The 22975-nt window shown below is 38.7% G+C and overlaps 2 protein-coding genes across 4 annotated transcripts in view; one reads left to right on the top strand and one right to left on the bottom strand.

Annotated features, from left to right (window-relative positions):
• Positions 1-13326, bottom strand: part of evi5l (ecotropic viral integration site 5 like) — a 42734-nt gene extending 29408 nt beyond the window's left edge. For all 3 annotated transcript variants that reach the window (XR_316556.3, XM_005934451.3, XM_005934450.3), the window contains exon 1: positions 12910-13326. The gene's annotated coding sequence lies outside the window, so the exon portion shown is untranslated. The remainder of the gene's footprint in view (positions 1-12909) is intronic.
• A 2415-nt stretch (positions 13327-15741) lies between these two features.
• On the top strand, positions 15742-22890 carry LOC102295493 (DExD-box helicase 39A). The gene is made up of 10 exons (XM_005934446.3): positions 15742-15860; positions 16647-16854; positions 17016-17143; positions 18074-18350; positions 18567-18685; positions 19277-19408; positions 19649-19758; positions 20011-20155; positions 20267-20414; positions 22618-22890. The coding sequence occupies exons 2-10, from the start codon at positions 16647-16649 to the stop codon at positions 22632-22634; spliced, it is 1284 nt and encodes a 427-aa protein (XP_005934508.1). The 5' UTR covers positions 15742-15860; the 3' UTR covers positions 22635-22890.
• The last annotated feature ends 85 nt before the right edge of the window (positions 22891-22975 follow it).

A 22975-nucleotide genomic window follows, 5' to 3' on the forward strand; every position in this document is an offset into this window, starting at 1 on the left:
TAACACTTTCATATAGGGAAAAATATATATCACATGTGCAGGACACCTTAAACTAGTTTTTTAATTAAGCAGCAAGGCAGAACAAAATCAGGGCTGTATCAAGACACGAGGACTAAACCCCAATTCAACCAGACCCAGAACTGATCCGGAATTAAAACAGGACTACAACAGTTCAAAATCAGGACTACTTTCAATTAGATTGATTGTCATTTTAACTGACTTTTTTATTTTTTTGTATTCTTTCACTTATTGTTGCATGTGTGTTGTTGCTGCCTGTGTTTGAGTAATTTCTGTAACTGTGAGACATCTGCTGCTGCCTATCTTGGCCAGGTCTCCCTTGAAAAAGAGGTTTTTAATCTCAATGGGTTCTTCCTGGTTAAATAAAGGTTAATAAAATAAATAAAAACTTAGGATTTAACCAAGACAGAACCAGAATCAGAACTAGATGATAGTAGCACTAAAAATCATCATAGACCTGCACTACACTTATTTTTTAATTCTACCAAAGTACACTATTTAGATTGAGAAAAGTTTATATAATTATTTAGCCTTGTTGTGCAAACAAGCCTGCATAACTTAATAAATATAGAATTTGAAAAATAAACCTAAAAAGAAACACTAGGTACGAGATACATGAGGACCTATGATACAGTGATACTTTTGGTAAGCAACTATTTGACTAACATGTGTCTCACCTGCTCTTGTTCCATCTCTGTTCTGTCCTCATTCTCCCATCTCCCTCTCTGTTCCTCTCTCTCCCTCTTTGTGCTGACAATCATCAAATATACAGTTGAAACCAGATATTTACAAACTCTTCAGATAAAAACACAAACACTTTTTTAATTGTAACATCAAATCAGACTAAATGTTTATTTTTTTAGATTGATAAATATAAAAAACATATTTGTTAACTTTAAGAGTAAAGAGAGAAACTATCTGTATTTCTTAATTGCAAATGGCACCAAATTGTATTCAAACTTGAGCCACACTTATGGAGCTCCACAATTCTTTCCTGGTGTTTTGGTTGACATCTCTTGATGTTCCCATGTCACAGAAACAGGCTCTGTGTTTTGCCTTATATGCATCCACAGCTGTGCCACCAATTTACTCACATGGACTCTACTAACCTATCAGAAGCTTCTTCAGCTCAGAATGGAATCGTCTGGAGTTTCTTATTAATTAACAATAAACTTAGTGTACATGTACTCCTAAATTTGATGAAAGTGATAAAAAATAGAAGCTCTGTCTCTCTTTATTCTGACATTTAACTAATTCAAAAGATATTTCAATATTTATCTAAAACAAAAGTTTACTCTAAATTGATGTTGTACAGTAAAAATGTTTTATGTTTTCTCCCTAAAGTGTATGTAAATATCTGGTTACAAATGTGAATATCCTGCTGTGTACTGAAATTCCTCTTGTTTTGCATAGAAATATACTGAACAACATACAAAGCATAATATATAAAATAACATTTACCTGAGTTTTTTCTTTGAAAGAAGCCTCTAATGTCCATTCTTATATTTCAGTACATAACTGAAACCGATTTAGTCGGGGAGGGTAAGAACTGAAAATATGAAATAAACACACGTAAGCTAAGACTCTCTAAAAAAAATAGCATTTCGGCTTTTCATTTCGCCATTTGTTGATTCACTTGAAGAGCAAGTAACGTAATATTGGTCAAGTGATCAGTTTGATATCAATCTTTCGTGATGCACCGTCATATTTACATTATTTGTACGGTACGAATGATTTGCTTTGGTACCTGGTCAAACTTAAGCTCTCCTTAGTATGGCTGGCTCCGTTTCTCCAACAGCGCACACAGGCAGCAGCTGCCCCGCCCCCTCGCTCAGTCGCTTAGTGCCTGAGCTCGGATCATACCAATATCAGGGGGGATTCACGCACAGTCGTAAATTCCCACAGTGTGCACTATGTGCTTCGAATATTGTGTGTACTTTTTGTTTCTATACAGTTGTCAGCCAGGCATCTAACTATGAAAAAATTACACTCCAAAAGACCCCGGGCTTCTGACAAAACAACCCGGGCTTAAGCCCAGTAAGCCACCCCCACGCTCCGCCCCTGCTGAGGACAGTTTTTAATTGAATTCTTCATAAGATAAACCGAGGTGTGATTTCCCAGGAGGAAAAAAAGGCTTCATCATTCAGCAGATTGCTGATGCAATCATGCTTTTTGAGCTGTAGTTGAATTTCTTTTATAAAGGATTAAAAAGAAGAAGAAAAAGAAGCTACATGTGCATTTGTGTGCTTGATACTTTCAGTGATAAGGACCTTACAAAGCACAAGCTTGGCATAAACGTAATATTTTACTAGCTAATGTTAGCCTGGGTAATTAAAAAAAAAAAAAAAATCAATACAGCAATCGAATGATATAACACATGGCGATGCTGTGTTGAAACAAAGACACCAGATATCGATATCATATCATATGGTTTCAAATAAAAAGTAACTTGTCAGCAGTAGAATAATAAAACCAATTACTTTTTCACTTCACCAGATGGTGCCATTGAGCTTAATGATTTTTCTAGCGAGATAACGTCAGTCGCACAGTAGGAAGTTGGTAAACCCAAGGTGGAAGCAGGGATCAGGCAAAGTAAAAAATAAAAAAATCTGAAAAGTATCATCCACATTTGAATTAGATGCATGGACATATTTATTTTTTTTTAAACATGAAGCATATGGATGTGACATGTGGGATTTGTAAGGAATATTATATGAAAGTAAAGTACTTGGGGAGTAGTGCAAACATAAGATCTCATCTCACATACAGAGGATGTTAGCCAAGTATGGCAAAGCTAACGTTCATTCAACTGAACCGAAAAAAACTAAACTAAACTAAAACTCAACACACTTAGCTCAACAAAGCTTCCAATTTGGAATAAGCTAAAAAAGTAACACAATCTCATCACCCACGTTATGTGCAGACCTACTCGATACAAGGCTATGTAAAACTAGGACTTTTGTTTACTTGCTCAAAACAAGTAACAAAAGCGACTGCTGAATGCCATTTTAAGCTCAAAATACCTTTAACAGTACAATAGTCGACACCTTTTCAATTAAGCTAGATGACTGTAATACAAACTGTTTAGCAGGCCAGGTGAATGTAACATATATGACAGCTTGTAATAGCAGTGTTGGTCAGTGTGCCTGCTTTACAGTCCTATTTTGAAGCAATAAATCAAAATGCTTTTTATCACAGTAACAATGATTCCCACTTCTCTTAGACAGCACATTTTGACCTTGGATTTCCCACATTTTCATCCTAATATGTTTGAAGATATCTGGCTATGGAAGGCCAGTGTAAAAATCTTTACCCATATCAAAGAAAACAAGCAAAGCAAATACTCACTCAACACATATACAAATACAAACTATTCTATGTGTGTAAAAATCCCACTTTCACTCAAATGCTACACATTTGTAGAGCACGTGTGTGGTAGAATTATATTTATTTTTGCATGACTTTAAGATTACATTTTAGTTGCCGTTTTGTTTGACTATCTGACAACCCAAATTCTCTGTAATTTTTTTTTAGAATCAGGACATGAGTACTTGTAGCTTTTTCCTGTGATTAAGTTTCTTTTCACAGAGAAAACTCCAAAACAAAATGAGTCACTACAAACCAGGTGTGTCCATTTACTGGCCAAATGTGTCTCAGAAAAAGCAACAAAAATAAATGCATGAAAAGGTGCTGTGTTCTGGACAATTTTGGACTAGTGAGCCCTTGGTTCATTTTAGAGCTGGTTACTACATTCCGCATGTTCTTGGTACTCTATCACATCTCAGATACATACTGGCTATGAGAAGGTGTTTGCATAAACTTGCAGCGTGCCACTGGGTTCAGTGCCTGGAGTTTGTTTGGACCTGGACTGACACCACTGTCTCCAAATGTTCTCGCTGCAATTGTTTTGGTCTGCGCCCAAATTTGATTACTTTGTTTGCATCTGCACAAATGAACCGTACCAAGTGGGGAAATGAACCTCCATTTAAAAAGCACCAAAAAACTAATTAGTCTGGGTTAGGAGAAGATGATGCTCATTCACAACATTAACTCTGCTGCACTTTGCATTTTGATAGGATGTCAGATGAGTTTTGTCCTTACAACAAGCTAAACCAAAAACAACAACAAAAAAACCCAAAAGGTATGCATCTCACAGTTTGCAGGTCTTTAATTTGAAAATAAACTGTTTTGCATTGTGGACTAACAGAGACATTACATATTGTGGTGTGGGACTGGGCTGCAGAAATGAAGGGACTGACACAGTGTGTCTGTGCAGAACATTAGCAGTAGTGCTGCTTTGTAAAGTGGCTACAAATAGTTACAGTTGACTCCTCTGGATCTCCCAAGCTTGCTTTATAGATGTGTCTCACACGCACACACACACACACACACACACACACACACACACACACACACACACACACACACACACAGCTGGTCAGCTAATAATCTGTATAATCCATCTATTCATAGTCAATTTAATCCCAACGAACAACAGCGGTGTAGTGAATTCATTAAAACTATCATATCTAACTGACTCAGATCAAACTGTCTTCACATCGAAAAACTCCAAAACAGCGCAATAAAGAAATTCAGCTCTGTCACAGGGCATTAAAATTAAAGAGAAACATTCATTGGCCTGAAAAACATGAAGCACATGAAGCTGACATACACAGCAAGGAAAGCAGAAATACAGCCTGCAGGAGGGGAGAGGAAAGCAGAGGAGCATAACTGTCTGAACAGTGCATGGGGGAGAAACAAGGCCCACATTCATGCATCTTAACCAGCCCAATCAAAAGAGCCATTAACAAGCCTATGAAACCAATCACATTTGTAAAAGGGCTTCTTCAAAATAACAAAAAACCCCAATCTGAAATACAATCACTTTGATTTAACAGGATTTGCTGTAACAATCAAAAGATGATGTCAATCTGCCTTTTCTTCTGAAACTCATTTGACAGACTGGTGTAGCACCTGATGAAACTGCCTTGTCAATCAAGCCTCAACCCCAGCAGCAAGACTGAAGTGAGCTCGGTTATTGACATAATGCATAACTCTACAAGATACCTGCGGCATTTTAGCCTCTGGCTCTCGCTTCCCAGCAAGCAGCAGGTGAATACAGAGGGCTCGTGTTCACTATCCTGGCCAAGCTTTGATGTTTTGCACCAAAGACACAAAAGTATATCATAGAATATTTAAATTATATATGTCTCAATGCCGACTCTTTATGGACAGCAAACTGCTATTATTACAGCGATATGGACAAATATCCACGCCAGATTTTCCTTCGGCCAGACCTGCTGGGCTTAAATTATTGCTGACCAAACAATACGACTCAAGCTTAGACTAATACATAAAGACTTAATAAAGAGGTCTTTAGATTAATTGAATACTGGGTTAATGTACTGCATTAAAAATATTCTACATGCCATTATAGCATCTTCTAAAGGGACTGCCTTTTAGGAATAACAGAGAAGACGTTTGAGAGGTTTTCAGTACTACAAAGCACTATTCAGCCGTGTCATTGTGGTCAACCCACACTGTAAAAGGTGTGAGTCATGCAGGATTTAAAAGTCCCCCTGCCCCATTCTGTCTCTCTCACTCTCTCACTCTCTCTCACACACACACACACACACACACACACACTCTGACATTGTGAAGGTCTCTGGCAAAGCAAAACAAGCCATATTTTCAGAGCTTGGCTGTTGTTCTGTATATGACTGCAGGCCTGTAGTAATGTCATTGTGGCCATGGAACTGCAGAGAACAGAGAGTATTAAGGTAATAAGTGGTGGTGATGGTATTTCACTTATATTTGCTTTTCTGAGCATGCGTGTGCACCAAATGAAAGGATAGTTTTTAGTTGTGCCGTGGCATTTCTCCACACTCGTTGTAACCTGTGTTTATAAAATCCTATCTCGATAATGATTTGTTGATAAATATGTGAACGACTGTGTGATGCACATGTTTAGTTTCTCCACCACCGCGCCACTGTGTACAATTATGGCATTGTGCATAGTCTATGCTTGAATGCATCCTCTCCGAGCTCTCACTGTCCACACAAACAGACAGGGCCATTATCTCCCCCTCTGACTGTCCTCTGCACACAAACACACACCACCCCCCGTGATTTAACATGAATTTGCATTAACAATGTTATATGCATATATTGCAGGGGAACCTTACTTTACGATGTTTACGATTAACAAAACATTAGTGCTTAAAAAAAAAAAAAAAGTCTTCACAGTCCCCATCTGGGCTCGACTTTGACACTGATCCACCCTGAGGCAGTTATAATAGGGAGGGTGACAAAAACAGAATGCTCTCTCTTGATCTCTTCGGGAGATCAAGTAATAAACAGATGGATCCGCAGTTTCCTTAGAGGAATTACATTATACATACACTTGGAGGTGTAAGAAAAACACAAAAACACAAAGCTAAAAAAAAAATATATCAAGATTTACAAAAACAAAATAAAAACAAACACAAAAATTAGCAAGTTGTCACAGTCTTCCTGCTGTGACAACAAGCATGACCCTTGTTAATCTGTAGCTGCTAACCTCCTCGCTGTCCCAACATGATCTCATGCTTAGCTTCTGACACGTGGACTCTTCTCTGGCACGCTATTCAACTACTGTACCCGTTATCCTTGTGACTGCTGCTGGTCTCCACACTGCTCAAAACATCCCATTGTAAGATGGGGATGTTCTTATTTTTGATTTTAACATTCTATGGAGCGTACTTCTGTGCAATGTCTGAAAAGTAAGACATGCTGTTACTTTAAACTCTGTCTCTGGGTGATCATTTAACTCATGAATATAACTGAAGTCACAGCTCAGTCATTATTTTTAACTTCTGTGTACACTGATTTTTAATCAAATGACGTCAAGGTCATAAAATCCAGCTTCCCTCCCACTTCCAGGCAAAGCTTTGTCTAGTTGTTAATTACCACTGAATCTGTGAAGCCAATATACTTTCTAACCCTGTCTTCCATCTGCTAGAGATATTCAACAGTGAATCTGAGTCTATATTCACCAGCTACCTGACACTCCTGCAGACATCATCCATCGTCATTAGTAGTATTGTAATGACAATCTGCACTCCAAACAGCTCTCATGTATCGACTGCACAGTATATATCAATGAGTGTTTATGTGCATATAGTTCAGCAGAGGTTTTCCAGATTTGTCAAGTTTGAACATGCTATGGTATTAGGTATAAATGAGGAGGAGACACATTTGGGGAAAATTAACTAACAAAGCCAATGAATATTGTTTTGAGACTTCACAAAGTCTACTGACCCTGCTCACTTCCTATGACTGATGGTTTCCTGCTCTAAATGTAATTAGTATCCCTTTCTAGACGATTTGGTTCCCCTGAGTGCCATTGTGACAGGAAATTGTCTAGAAATGGCGATCCATACAACCTACTGTTGACTTAAGTCACAGCTGACTCTTTTGTGCCACTGAATGATCAGATTTGAACAGGTCAGATTAATCAATATTTTGGGGAAAAAAAAAATAGTAAAACATCCATAATGTCAAAAGTGAACTACAAGATGGTAAGACCGAGAATAACTGAATGGTTAACTCTATTTCTTCTCCATACAGGTAAACACAAAAAGCTATGTACTGAACAGTGACAATCAGGCAATGATTGCTAAACTAATGACTTCTTTCAAAGGCTTTCACAATAAAAGAATCCTCTCTGACACTAATGTTGTGAAGCAGGAGAAAGCTGTCCATTAGCCTAAAGAAGATCTGAAAAGGTGTGAAGTCAACAATAAATGAAGCTTCTAGCTGTTTCAGACTACAGGAGTGAAGCTGAACTCCAGCCCGCAAAGATTCACAGGATCACAGATGTGTAGCTCAGTACAACCATCCCTGCTGTGAGGCTGGGGTGGAAGGAAACGCATGTTTTCACGGCTTGGCACGGCGTGTCTAAAGCCAGTTGGTGGTTAAGCTTTTTCAGTCGCTGACTTATTTTTGCTTTCCTGTTGCATTCATTACATTATTTAAAGATTTCATACTTTCCCAGCAGTGCTGTCAGAAGCACTAATCAGTTGTCGAGCTGTTTAATCACCCATTCTGATTACAAACATCTGCTGTTTGCTGCTGGAAATTTGTATTTGTTTGATCTTTTTTTCTGGTTTGTTTTTTTGTTAAATGATCTTATTTTCTCAAATTTAATTTTAACTGCCTGAAGCCTCTCAGGAAAATGGAAATATAATAAAGCTCAGGGGGAGCATAGGACTGCTCAGCTCCCCTAATAAAGATTGAAAAGAGCCATTTTGCATAATGAATGTTTTTACTGTAGGAACTTAAAATATATATTTGATTTGAAAACAGATGCACTAAAGGATACTAAGGTAGAATTACAACTTTTACTTATGTAAAGGGACTAAATATTTGTTTATCGAGTTTAGAAATAGTTATCCAAGACAAGTTTTTAACTTAAACACAGCATGCTGTGTTTAAGTTAAAAACTTGTGTTGGATAACTATTTCTACACTGCAGATATGCTGATAGGTAGACCATTTAAGGCTTTAAATACAAACGGTGCCACTTTATACTGGATTCTGTAATGTACAGGCAGCCAGTGCATGACTATCAATGCTGGAGTAATATGATCTCTCTCCTTTTGTTGTCCCAGTCAGTAATCTGACTGCAGCATTTTGCACTAATTGTAGAAGAGCAAATATACAGTATACAGTGAATTACAGTAGTCCAGTCTAGATTTAAGAAAACCATGTAGAAACCTTTCCTGAGTGTTTCAAACAGATTTTAGTCTGGAGATTGTTCTGAGTTGGAACAAACTTCTCTTGACCACAGCACAAGATTTTAATCTGTGTTTTAGTAAACAGACTTAAGGATCCAGGGTGTTCTAGACAGAGGTTGCAGTTTTTCCGGGACTCATGATGGGAGGATAGGTGTAGTAATGTCAGCAGGGTAGAAACCATCCTAACGTTTCAGTCTGTGCGCGGTAAATTATAGTGTTAACACTTTATATAAAGAGTTTGCCACCACCATAGAAGTGATTTAAAACTACTTTTTAATAAAGGAGTTTATGTTGATTACATGGGCTAATCAGTTGGGTTTTTCCCCCCTTTATTTGTTTATATATTTATTTATTACGGGTTTTTTTTACTCTCTGATATGATGACATCGCTACTTTCTCCACTGATTTATCTACACTGTATTTATTGATCGATCGTCTTGTTCTTGGTCCCAGTGGTGCCACTGAAACTCCTGGAAACACCCTTGACCAAGATGTCCCAGTAGCATGATGATCTGAGCAGATGAAGAAATTTCACTGCCATCTAATATGTAAAACCTTTTAAACACAGTGTTTACTGTGCAGAAAACTGAGAGCACATCAAGTCATAGTCAAATTCCACAAATATTGTAAAAAACAATCAACAGCAAGAGCCCCATGTGATGACATGGATTTCATAATATGTCAGTATCTCACTTTTTTAATCATACTCTCATAGGTTCATACTATGGTAAATCATTCCCTCGTGTTAATTTTAAGTGACAGCTAAACATTAACTGTTCAGTTGCAAGGCATCAGTCTTTTGTACAGAAAAACCCCATGTTTAAAATAATAATAAATAAATACTGGTAATCAAAGGCATGAACATAACAATAACATATTCTTTTGGTATTCTTTTTGCCAAAGAAGCTACATCAAATTACTATTCAAACAGGTGAATGAATGAATATAGTTTCATGTACACAAGCCTTGATAAATATGGCCCTACGGTATATAAGTCAAATTTACATTTTGGTATAAATCCCAAGTGCAGCAGTATGAAAATGAGATCACGATTCAGTCTGTGTGAAACCTGCAGGGTAACACAAATCTAGTTACAAATCTGCAGAGAACAATAAACCAGACAGAGGAGGGCTGAGGAGGAGCTGCAGTCATAGTGAGCTTGAACCACAGCAGTCAGGTCATCAAGCAGCTCCCTGTTTCCATGTGTCAGCAAAAGAGATGAAGTGCAATGCCATGCAAATGGCCAGGCAACCATAAACACAGACAACCAGCAAACCAAGCAGGAACCCCAAGCATCAGTCCAAACAGAGTATTTTAAAGGAACACTATTCTGTTATTATTACTATACCATAAATCTCCACTTTAATCACATTTTGCATGGATTGCATCTGGGGATGCCGTGATCTGATATTTGGATCACATACCAGTCCAATCCTTACTTGTAAAGCTGGATCGGATATAGGTGATGATGAGCTACATGTTGTTTACTACACTACACAGCGGCAACAGAGCATAGTTAGCTAACAGCAAAGGAAGGCAGTTTGGAGGCCCTTCACATTGGCTACAACAACAGCTTTTCTTTATATGTTTGCCGTAGTTTCAATTTAACTGCAACTGTGGTCAGGGTGAGCAGGTATGACTAAAAGACACTGACGACAAAGAAAAGTCACTGTCATTTGTATCTTAGAGGCAGTACGTGTTTGGAAGCTTTTACCACATTTACAGGAATGTAAGATGTTGTAACCAGCCGTGTTAACAGTTCTTCACTTCATCTGTCTCTGTCAGCTCCACCCTGCATGCAACATGTGTGTGTGTGTAACAGTAAATTAAGGTGCACTCAGAACAAAGAAGGACCGCAAATACTAACATAAATAAGGGCAGTATGGAGTAGCACGTGACTCAGAGCCCAGAAATCAACATTACTGAAGCAGTGAGGGATCATCAAAACAAAAGGCAGCCAACATCAAAAGAAGAGCGTATGAGGGTTCAGGCATTGTTGATGAACAAAGGTGACCATATCAAATATCAACTTTCAAGCTCGTTAGAATTATCCAAACATATACTGCATTTTCATTTATGTTTCTATTATTCACCACAGCCACTTCCCAATTTACCCAGCAAAATATAAAGAGATAAGGAGTGACACAAGACTTTTGCACAGCACCGCATACTAACCTAATCAGCGAACAAAACATCTACAGTGTGAGGAAAAGCTGCATTTAAACCTTGGGAGTAAAACACTGAGTAAAACATCATTGTCCTGTACATGAAAAAATTAATTCCATCTGAAGAGAAACTGCGCATATATGATAATAATGATTCCCCATTGAATCAATGAATAGAACTGTTAACAAAAAATAAAAAAATATCATAATGTCACTATTTTATTATTAATCTATGCTGCTGTTGCTGCATTAAGACACTATAGTAGATCAAATGTTTTGCTTTAGCGTAAGATTTCAAAGAAGAGACATCTTTACTGAGACCAGTCATTAAAGACCAGTCTTGTTTCAGGCGTGAGGAAAAAAAATAAATAAATCAATCTTTCCATCTTGTGAGGACACACACACATGGGGCTCCTGTGTATTACTGATGGTCCTCTCCTACAACCACACACAGTGGCAGACAACAATAACCCTGGACAGCAGCATGTACAGAATCTGTATAGTACACTGACAAAGCTGTGAGGTGATAGCCCTTCTCTTGTTCTTGCTACACACATTAAACAAATGCACACATGTAAGGTGTACACACATCTCTGAGATTGTTTATCTTTAAGACACTGCCCGGAGCCTTTTTGCTCACCACAGTCTTACACAGATAATGAGGAAGCAGTGTCAGTTGCAGAGCGCAAAGGAAAAGATTGGCTGGGAAGAACTAGGGTGTGTTTGCATGTCACAGAGTACTAGTCACTTGTTTCTATTTCTTTGGTGGATCAGATAAAGATGAAGTTTCAGGCCTTTGCGCTTAAAAAACAAGGTCACCAGGATGTGAGAATCTGATACCGGTTTCCTTGACAGCAAAATGTGTGAGAAGGCTTTTGCACAGTCAGTGGATTATACAGGTAAAAATAAACATTATCTCACTGAATCTCACATCAACACATAACAAGCCCATTATTCACCCATTACTCAGTGCAAGCCCGGATTCATGGAGCATCCTTGGACTGTCTGCCCTCTTAAAAAAGATAAGAAAGAGTACTTGGGGGGAAGAAGGGTGGAGAATTGTTTAATTTCTTGACTAGTCAGGCGTGTGGTGTATTTAACCCACCCTTTCTCTATTTTTGTTATTACAGTTGGGTTTTTAAAATTATACAGCATGTCTGCCCTCATGAGTCAGTAGTGAGTTATTTAACTCGCCTGTAGTAAGAGCAGTAAAGCCAGTCAAGCACATTACAAGGGATTTACTTGTTAACCCCACTCTGATTAGGTAAATACAGCAAGAACAACCGGATTCACCTATGATGAGTAGTTAGAGGGCATGCATGAGCAGTACAGTAAACATCTGGAGGGATATATTTGTAGCAGTCCCTCTGCTATCGATAATCCCATCTTGCAAACTCATACTCCAAGATCCTGTAATCTACTGGCTTGGTTTGTTTGGACATGACAGCTCATTATCCTGGCCTGCTGCTGTTGCTTAAGGATGCCTGGACTACAGGGGCCTGCATGCTCTGCAGTCGGCTCATGGCTCGGCTGGATCAACATCTGTGGCCAAAATGACACATCATCCTCTCGCTTTGCGGCACCAAATGTTCCGGCTTCCTACGGCAACATGATTGTGTAACGACACGAAACGAAGACGGGACATTGAGGAAAAGACGATATAAACATGGCACACCAGCAGCGTGCTAAGCATTAGCAAGAAATATGGTTTATGTGCTAATGAATGGGCCGCGTCTCCGCTGGCATGTTGTACAGTGGATTTTTTTCACTGATACAAATGGAGCAGACCCTGGAAGCAGCGGCTGCTACTGATGTCGGCCCGTTCAGTTATCATAGCATTTAATAAACCAATAAGCTCGCAAGCCCTTCAACTGACTGCTCGTCAAAACGCTAATGTTTAATTTAAATATAAAACCGTCAAATAAACAAATACGATTCGTTAACGCTTACCTGCACTCCTTTTCCATAATCGGAGCGGTGTGTTTAGCGTCGCTCCCAAGCCGGTCTGTCGTAAACGTCAAACGTGTGTTACCGGCTAATTAAAATCTTAATAAACCACCGAGGACAAATACGCCGTCCAGCACAGTGCCATCCTCCTGCCGCCGTTCGACCGGGGAGGAAGCGCCGCGTCTCTCGCTCGCTGGTCGCGAGGCAGCGCACGCGGTGAGAGGGGACGTGCGCGTGCGAACCGAATTTAGAGGAGAAAAATATTTCTGGAGGCGTCCACTGAAATAACCATGACAGCCGTGTGATGTAGTCAACGGCTCAGCAGGGATGTGGTATAAACGGATGCATCAATCATTGCAAGTAAATCACACAGAATGGCTGGCGTTCTTAGGCTTCAGGTTGAGCTCGAGGTAAGGCGAACCAATCAAACAGCGGAACGAGGCGAGAGCGACACGCCACGAGCCAATGGCAGGGCAGAATTACGGGATTCCAGTGGAAGGACAACGTATACAACCAATCACCGAGGAGCTTTATTCTGTTAGAAGGCGGGCTCCGCAGGTGTCACAGAGCGGTGTCAGTTAAACGGATTTATCGGTATTTGGCAACGATATTATTCATTATCTGACAAAAAATAAATAAATAAAAATAAAAAACATGTAATTGTTTCAGCTAATTTGTGGTAATACTTTTGATTATCTTATAACCGACAGAAGCAGCTACCTGTTACTGGATAGTGAGAGTGCATAATAATAATAATAATAATAATAATAATAATAAGTATAATGTAAAGTGTCAAAACTAAATGTGCTGGAGGTTATAAGTGCTGATGCATCACTCATATGTAAGTAGCATTTAAACTAACCTATTAGTTATTGTATTGACTAGTCTACTTTGTATTTGAGAAGTTAATGATTTGTATGGAGACGTTATTCTGTTAAATAACAACTAGAGAAACATCTAGTTGTTTCTCTAGAAACAACACCTTAACTTTCCTGAGTTTAATGTGAACTTATGTGAACTAATCAATCAAGATGTGATTCAATCAAGATCTGATTAGAGAATGTAAACTCAGTAAAGAAAGGGGGCGATCAAAGTGCAGTTGCTTTTAAGATGAGGTTAGTAATACAGGATTTAAAGCTGGAAAAAAGGAGCCAAGATTAGATCATCTGGGCCAGATCTTTGGCCGAGACTTGCCAGTTTTGAATCACAATAGCCCCATTGAGAATTCTGCTACAGCTTTGCTACCAATGCTGCCAATAAAAACACACGCACATTTCACATAGTGTATGAAGTAAAAATAATTATATTACATGGTGTGAGATTCTGCACATTGCCTATGGAAAGGCAGACCTGGTTCCAGGGAAACACTCAAGTGAACAAACACACAATACGTAATCAAAATAATCCCAGTATTCTTTTCTTTATTTTTGTTAGTTTCTGTTATTTTTACCTTCCAAGAGACACCCGGTTTTTAATAGACTAACAAAACTGTCACTTTATAGTTAAACTATGATTAATTGGACTGTACAAATGTAAAGTGATAAACATTTAGATTCAAATATTGTCTCAGTGTCCTCTATTCCCCCCAAATTCACATTCACTTTTTAGAGACATCTTGAATTTCAGTTATATATGGAAATGTGACCTAACATATTGAGACATGCCACAATACAACAAACGATGATGGTGTTTTAATAACAGGATATATTTTAATTGACTTTTATTTTCTTACTCTCTAAAGGCAGGGCTTGAAGGGTGACTGACTTACTGTGCACAGTATTGATAATGTGCGTCATCTGGACAATTACTTTATTGCCATCAAGTGGACAAATTGGATACTACACTTTTCCATACCCAAAGCAGCATACACTTTTCCTCATCCCTCATCGCTTAACTGATACCTACTGTTTTTTTTTGTTTTTTTTTGTTTTATTATTATTTTTAAATCTAATTATTGGCATTTATGGATGTTGGTGTACAAAATTTTGGAGACATTGTGCATTTCTTCATATTTTGTTTTCAATGAGCCATGCTTAATATGGTTTCTTAAAGTGGTCTCGGACAGTAGTATACCAGCTCCAGCTCAAGACTAAGAAATTTAGAAAATCATGGATTGATGGAATACATATTTTTATTCTTTCGTTCAAATCATACAAAGGACGTCAGGACAGAGACACAACAGTGAGTGCCTATAGCCATTTGTAAAACACCGTGAAGGCTCTGTCGTGGTTTGGGACTGCATTTCAATTAGTGCTGACGGAGATATTCTCTCTTCTACGGAATTATGACTGCAGAAAGGTTTAATCAGTCAAATCTACCATGCATAACCATCTGTGAAGCACCTGATTGGCATGGTAGTGGTTTTACAAAATACAGACTTTAAATCTTGTTAGAATTGTACAAGCTTTTTTTTTTTTTTTTTTTAACTTATATACTGTATCTCCATGTATGTTTACCTGTTTCAATCGATCGATGCACCCATTTTCAATTTTCCTAACAAAATATAAAGAAGGGGGGCCTGAAGACCTTTTCAGAGTACTGTATGTATAATCATTTTCTTTATAATTTTACTAAAACAAGCATCGATACCGGTACTGGCAGACAATCACTTTTTGGCACAACACCGGCCCTCTGCTGATGCATTCAGGTGTTCTTCCAAATACCGTAATAATGAAAAAAAAAGTATAGGTATAAAAGACAAGACCATGATTTTTGGCTTAAGAACATAGACCGTACGTAAGCTCATGCGTGAGAGTTAAGGTGGCGAAGAACCGGAAAATTCAGCCATCGAAGTGTTTTATTTAAGTATTAATGTTGGAAATGGAATCAGAAAGCTAAACATTATCCAGATTGTACCTGAACGCAGCATACGTGTGTGCTCGTTAGAAGCTCCTAGCTAGCTCGTTAGTTTCACGCAGATCGATAATCCGCGGAGTGTAAAATTTCATAGCAAGGTGACGTTGATGTTCCTTCATATTTTTTCTGCATTACATTCTGAAATGCGTAGACGTGTTTAAAAACTAAGAAATGCTTTGAACGCTTTGCACCCGTCTCAAATTTGTTGATTTGAAGGTTGCTTCGGTAGCTAGCATGCTATGCAAATTCATGTTAGCTTCGCTCCGATTCAGTTTTGATTTAATATAGACATCTTAGCTTTAGGTGCAATAGATAATTTTGTTTCTAAATAGACACATATTTTAAATACCGTGTAATTAACAATATTAGAGTAACATAAATGGAAATTTTTGCCGACCCATCTTGCTAACTAGCCGGTATGAATGAAGGGGAAGGACTCCATTGTTTATACCGGGTCACACACTGACCTGCATTTTGACTTGAGATAGTTATCCTTTGTATTACACTAGACATTAAACAGTGAGCAGACAGAGGTCCATTCTGACTATCCCCAGCCTTAAATTCGCTGATTAGATTTGACTTAATTGAGCATTTTTATTCTTATTTTTTTAATTATTCTATCAGCCTAGCACGTCAACAATTCGTTATTAACACTGTTCATCTGTTAATTTATGTACACTGTTATTTATATAGGTACGTGTCTAATGATGATTAATTTATTGGTTAATAATTGTAAAAGGTATAAAGATATACTTTTGATTTATTTATTCATACTTTTAAAACCTCCTGGCTTTCTCATAAACTATTAATCCACATATTAAAGAGGGTTCTTAGATATAATCTCTACTATAACAAATGTCCTTGCTGTACATTCTTTTATACAGATGTCAGAGAATAATCTTGATAATGAACTTCTGGATTATGAAGAGGATGAGGAGCCTCAGGGAGTCCCAGAGAGTGGGACCCCAGCAAATAAAAAGGAGGTGAAGGGGTCATATGTATCCATCCACAGCTCGGGATTCAGAGACTTTCTCCTCAAACCAGAGCTGCTCCGTGCCATCGTTGACTGTGGTTTTGAGCATCCCTCAGAAGGTGGATAGCAGGGCTATTTAAAGTTCAAATAAACTCCTGGACATGATCCTGATCATAGAACTACAGCCACACATAATAAATGATTTCTTATGATGTTGTAACTGCACGCTTAGTATGTATATAAAGAAAAATGTATAATTGCCAATTGGTTTTACTTTCAGTTCAACATGAATGCATCCCTCAAGCTATCCTGGGCATGGATATCCTGTGTCAGGCCAAGTCTGGTATGGGAAAGACAGCAGTGTTTGTGCTAGCCACCTTGCAGCAGATAGAACCTGTGGATGGTCAGGTGAGTTTGTCATTACACAGTTTTACAAGCTCTCTAATTCTGCGTTGTTATGGGACATTACATAGTTGGCTAAGAAATTAAAGAAAAGATGTGAATCCTTAACCCCTGCAGCGAAAAGAACAGGTAGCTCTGTTATGCTCTGGGAGCACAGTTCAGGAAGAAGAAAGGCTTCTTTCAGATCAATATGAATTTTTTTTTTTTTTTGATTGATCACATTTATTTTCAAACACATTTCTACAATAGTAGAAGTGAACACCCAAGACAAGCCTATAGATCAGGGGTGCCCAATCCCAGTCCTCGAGATCTACTATCCTGCAGCTTTTAGATGCAGCCCTACTCCAACACAGCTGAATCAAATGGTGTGATTGCCTCTTCAGCATCCCATCAAGTTTGGCAAAGGCCTGATAACAAGCCATTCAGTTGATTCAGGTGTGTCAGAAGAAGGATGTGTCTAAAAGCTGCAGGACGGTAGCTCTCGAGGACTGGGATTGGGCACCCCTGCTATAGATTGTGTTGTTGGTTAACATTTCGGTGTATGATTATCTACTGTAATTTGCATGTGTTACACACCCAGTGTTTTTGACTACAAACAATACAGACGTTATGTTCAGCATTAGCAAACTTTAATCTGGAATTACTCAGGCTTTGATGAAATCATATAATCAGAAAACGTCTCTGTCTGAATGAGAACCAGAAGCGTTTGAGTTCATGTCCGATGTCTTTAGCTTCTAGTCCAGCACGGTGCCTTTAAGATCTTTTTAAGTATTTTCTAATTTGCTCTTTCACATTATAAAGTAGTCATGATTTGGGGGATTTATAAAGGAAGTTTGTGATATTGTAATGGCATTATACACAAATGAGATAAACAACAATGTACATGCTATATAAAGATGAAAGCGTTGATAAAACCTCTGTGTTGTTTCCTTGCAGGTGTCTGTCCTCGTGATGTGCCACACACGAGAGTTGGCATTCCAGATCAGCAAAGAGTACGAGCGCTTCTCCAAGTACATGCCCACTGTCAAGGTGTCAGTGTTCTTTGGTGGCATGGCTATCAAGAAGGATGAGGAAGTCCTGAAAAAGAACTGCCCTCACATTGTTGTAGGAACTCCAGGACGTACACTGGCCCTCATTCGTAACAAGACCCTCAGTGTGAAGAACATCAAACACTTTGTGCTTGATGAGTGTGATAAGATGCTGGAGCAGTTGGGTAAGTGAGAGGAACCAAGCTGTTTATAGTCGACTCTTGGTGAAGGTTTTTGACCAGTATGTAGGAATGGCGAGAGAATGTGTCAAGTAAATATTGTTGAGATAAATTCTGATGGTGATTACATACATTTTGCTTATTAAAGGTCATCATTAAGAAATTACACCATATATAGATATACATATAATTTTGGATGTATCATTTATTTCCTTGCAAAAGACATGAGACGTGATGTCCAGGAAATCTTCCGACTGACGCCTCATGAGAAGCAAGTTATGATGTTCAGTGCAACTCTGAGCAAGGAGATCCGCCCCGTGTGCCGCAAGTTCATGCAGGATGTGAGTTTACATGTGGCCATACACGTTATATCTGTGCAGCTTCATGTATGGCAAAAACATCAATGTCTATCGCAACATTATGTTCCTTAGTGTGCACTACAGCAAAGCAAGCCTACACTTAAAAAATTCCAGGGAGAACACTGTCTAGGCTACTTTTGTCCTTACATTTTACTTATGCTAAGTCATTGGTTACAGTGCTGTATCACTACTATTGCACTATAATGCTGCCACTGGCATTTTGTTTGAAAATTGCAGCAGCAAATTAGTAAATGTGTCATCAGTGAGAGCAGCTTATTGAAAAAGGATGGAAAAAAACCTCCATTTCCTTAAACTTACAAATGTTGCTGCCTGCAGAGTGCTAGCAGTATTAAAATGATGTTCAGTGTTTTTTTTTTTTCTTCTCATCGTCAGAAATATAATTGAAAATAGTTGAGTTTCCTTTTATTTTTGGCCATTTGTTGCTGCCTTTGTCATATTTGCTCATAAAGCAGGCAAATTGAACCTCTCAGCAGTTTAGAATTGTCCTTTTCCAGGTAATCTGTAGATCTGTCTGAGAGACTAATGCTGGTCATTCTGTCCTTTGCTGTGTAGCCGATGGAAGTGTTTGTGGATGATGAGACCAAGTTGACACTTCATGGTCTACAGCAGTATTACTGCAAGTTGAAGGACAGCGAGAAGAACCGAAAGCTGTTCGACCTGCTCGATGTGCTCGAGTTCAACCAGGTATCAGTGGTAATACTTTTGAAAGGAGTTGGAATCTGTTATGTCCATTTTATTTGTTTTAAATCCTTGCTAATTGTTAACAAATGCAGCTTTATTTTTTATCCTTTTTAAAAAATTTTTTATTTATTTTCTAAAATAACTTGTGTGTCTTGTCCTCTCTTAAACCCTCCCATGTCTGCCTTTTCCAGTACAAATCTGAAAATATGCAAGACTCAGCAGTTTCTTTTATATTCCTCGCAGGTGGTGATCTTTGTGAAGTCTGTAGCTCGCTGTGTTGCTCTGTCCCAGCTACTGGTGGAGCAGAACTTCCCTGCTATAGCCATCCATAGGGGCATGGCGCAGGAAGAGAGGTTGGTGCTGCGTCACTTTAGAAAGAAGAGAGTGTTTGTTTTTTTTTAAGTTTGTCATATTTTTTGTTATTGTCACGTGAGACTGTCCTCATTGTGTACGTTTTTTTTCCAGGCTCAAATGCTTGTAGACAGTGTCAGTACCTGTAAAAGACAGGCTAAAACTAGACCCAACTGACTATTAACTCTTAGTTTTGGATATAATCTTATTCAGTTCTGCAGTTCATGATGCTGTTGCTTCTCTACTCCTGCCAGGTTATCCCGATATCAGCAGTTCAAAGACTTCCAGCGGCGGATTTTGGTGGCAACCAACCTGTTCGGCCGTGGCATGGACATTGAACGAGTTAACATTGTCTTCAATTATGACATGCCAGAGGATTCTGACACATACCTTCACAGAGTGAGTAATATTTAATTTGAGACATTGGTATATTTTCATTTCCAAACCTCCCATTTCTGGTCTTTAAAGCTGAGGCCATGTGTAGCAGTACATTTCTTGTGTATCGTTCAGGTGGCCCGTGCTGGCAGGTTTGGGACTAAAGGCCTGGCCGTCACCTTTGTGTCAGACGAGAGTGATGCCAAGACCCTGAATGAGGTTCAAGACCGCTTCGAGGTCAATGTAGCAGAGCTACCAGAAGAAATCGATATTTCTTCCTACAGTAAGTATCTTGTTGCTTGCAGGCGTCATGAACCTGGCTTAAAGACGCCCATTTAATAACTATATAAGTATTATAATATTAACTAAGTATTTTGGTGTCACACTGTATACCTCTTTATGACCAGTTTCACCTAGTGACAGCCAACAACCACTAGCCAACCAGTCAGGGAATGCACATTTTTTCCTAGTGTTGGGAGGTTTCCAGGAGCTCCCTGACTGGTCTGTAGGCCTTAGCTGCAACAGGTATTTGTTTACTAAGAACTTCAGAATCAGAGTCAGAAAGACTTTATTTATCCCCAAGGGGCAATTAAGATACAACAGAGCATGACGTTGAAGATAAGGACAGAGCATAAACAGGCAATAAGAGTGAGATAATAAATACACAGAATATATAGTTTTAAAATTACAGTTTTAAAATTAAAGTGACCTAAAGGTGAATAAATAACTGTAAGTGACTACAAGTGAATAAAGTCTCAGCAGTATAAAAAGAGTTTAGAGTAGTACAGCAGGATGATATGACCAAAAATATTTATCATGATATACATTTGAAAATTTGCGATAATAACTGACGATATAATTGACACTAGACAAAATACTTTACAACTCCACAACTTTATTAGTGCAAAAAAAACCATCAATGTATTTTCACTTAAAGAAGCAGCTGTTTTTTATGAAGTTATATAAAAATTCAACAGTGCAAATGCAAATTCCTCGCTGACAGTTTAACCAAAAGGCATTTCCAGTGGAAATTGGCCGACATATCCTCAGCATAACCATGTATAATATCCACAAAGCTTAAAAGAGGTTACACACACACACAACACTGTAATATTATGTTGAAGCACAGTACGTATCACTCCGCGAGGCTCCTGCCTACGATAGCTGTAATGCTCCGACAATCTATCAAGCGGTGCGGGTTCGTAGCTTAGCAAAGTCGCACTAAAACATTTGACAGATTTTCGAGCGCCGTGTACGACATAAATCGTTTCGAGGTCAGTAAACACAACCAGAATTCATACATAAGGCACACGGGATTATAAGGGGCACTGTCGATTTTCAGAAAAATCAAAGGATTGATTTTAAGTGTGCCGTATTTTCCAAACAACACGGTAATAACGACGGCCCGCTAGCATGCTCTACCAAAAAAAGTGCTTTGTTATGTATCTGAAGGACGAAAGCTAAACCAGTTCCACACCACTGAAGTTGCAGCATTTTTACAAACTCGTTTCATTCAACGATCCACTTTCGCTCTTCTCATTCTCCGTCGCCGTCATGCTTTTTCCGCCATGTGCGTATGAAAACAAAGGCACTGCGCATGTGCACTTTACTCATATTCTATCGCGATATTTCATTTTCTTATCCTTGCCAAACATTATACCGGTATTACCGTGAACGGTATGATATGGCCCAGCCTTATAGAGTAGTTTATGTTTCTGGTGTGGGAAATGGTCTTATCGGCTGGAGTTAAAGCAGGGTGGCTTTGGGGACAAAGGTGGCTCTCCTCCTCTCAGTCCTGCAGGAAATGCAGCGGAGGCGTCGCCCAGAGGGGAGCCATTGAAATGTGGGGTGAAGAATGTGAGAGGGGTCATTGATGAATTTGGTTGCCTGTCTAAGGGCCGGCTGGCTGAAAACCTGTGCCAGAGTTCTGACAGGCAGGCCAATGATTTTAGAGCACACTGATGCAGTGTGCTGCAGTCTGTTCCTGTTCTGAAGGCTGACAGAGTCCAACCAGCAGGTAATGGAGAAGGTCATGATGCTTTCCAGGAAGGCATAGTAAAAAGTCATCATGATGGGTGTGCTGACTCCAAAGGAGTTGAGTTCCCTATGAGGTATAGCCGTTGGTGGCACCCCCTGAGGAGCTGTCACACCACTCGACATCACTTCTTCTTCTTTATCACTAGGAGAACCTTTTCGTAGTCTCACGCTTTTGATTACAGGAAGTGGTGATTAACATTGTTTAGTATGGATTGTGTTGTCTTGACTGCTAAAATTCTGAATGCATTTTGAGATTTTAGCTCATCTTTAAAACTAAACTAAGAAGTAGCCATGCATTTGCAAATGAAAGCCTGTAATTATGTACAGATAACAGGCCATGTTCACATACTACATCACTGCTGTGTAGAAATACTCAAGTGTGATAGCTACTGTATAAAGTTATTATAGAAATTTTCTCTACCTCATGTTAACCTCATGTCTCTTTGCAGTTGAACAGTCCAGATGAATGAAGCGCCCTTCCAGTGAAGATCATGTGATCCCTGTTGTTACTGTGTTTTGGTGGAAGAAAAGAAACCTTCAACATTTATTTTAATGTTTCCATCCAACCATTTGTGAAGGCACGTTCATAGTGATAAAACGTGTTTTGTCATCTCGCTGCAGAGTGTTTGTTTTAGTGTGTTCCTTGTTTAAAAAAAAAAAGAAAAGAAGCAAAAATCTGTGGATATATTGTTTTGGTTAAAGAAATAAACTTTTATACCTTATTCGACGGTGATGAACTTCACTTTGTGTGCTTTAAACATTTAACGCATGTCAGATGTTAACATTACATATAAAACTATAACAGGA

Source organism: Haplochromis burtoni, unplaced genomic scaffold (genome assembly GCF_018398535.1).
Source record: "Haplochromis burtoni strain Fernald_Lab_line unplaced genomic scaffold, NCSU_Asbu1 Contig_181, whole genome shotgun sequence".
Classification (NCBI taxonomy): domain Eukaryota; kingdom Metazoa; phylum Chordata; class Actinopteri; order Cichliformes; family Cichlidae; genus Haplochromis; species Haplochromis burtoni.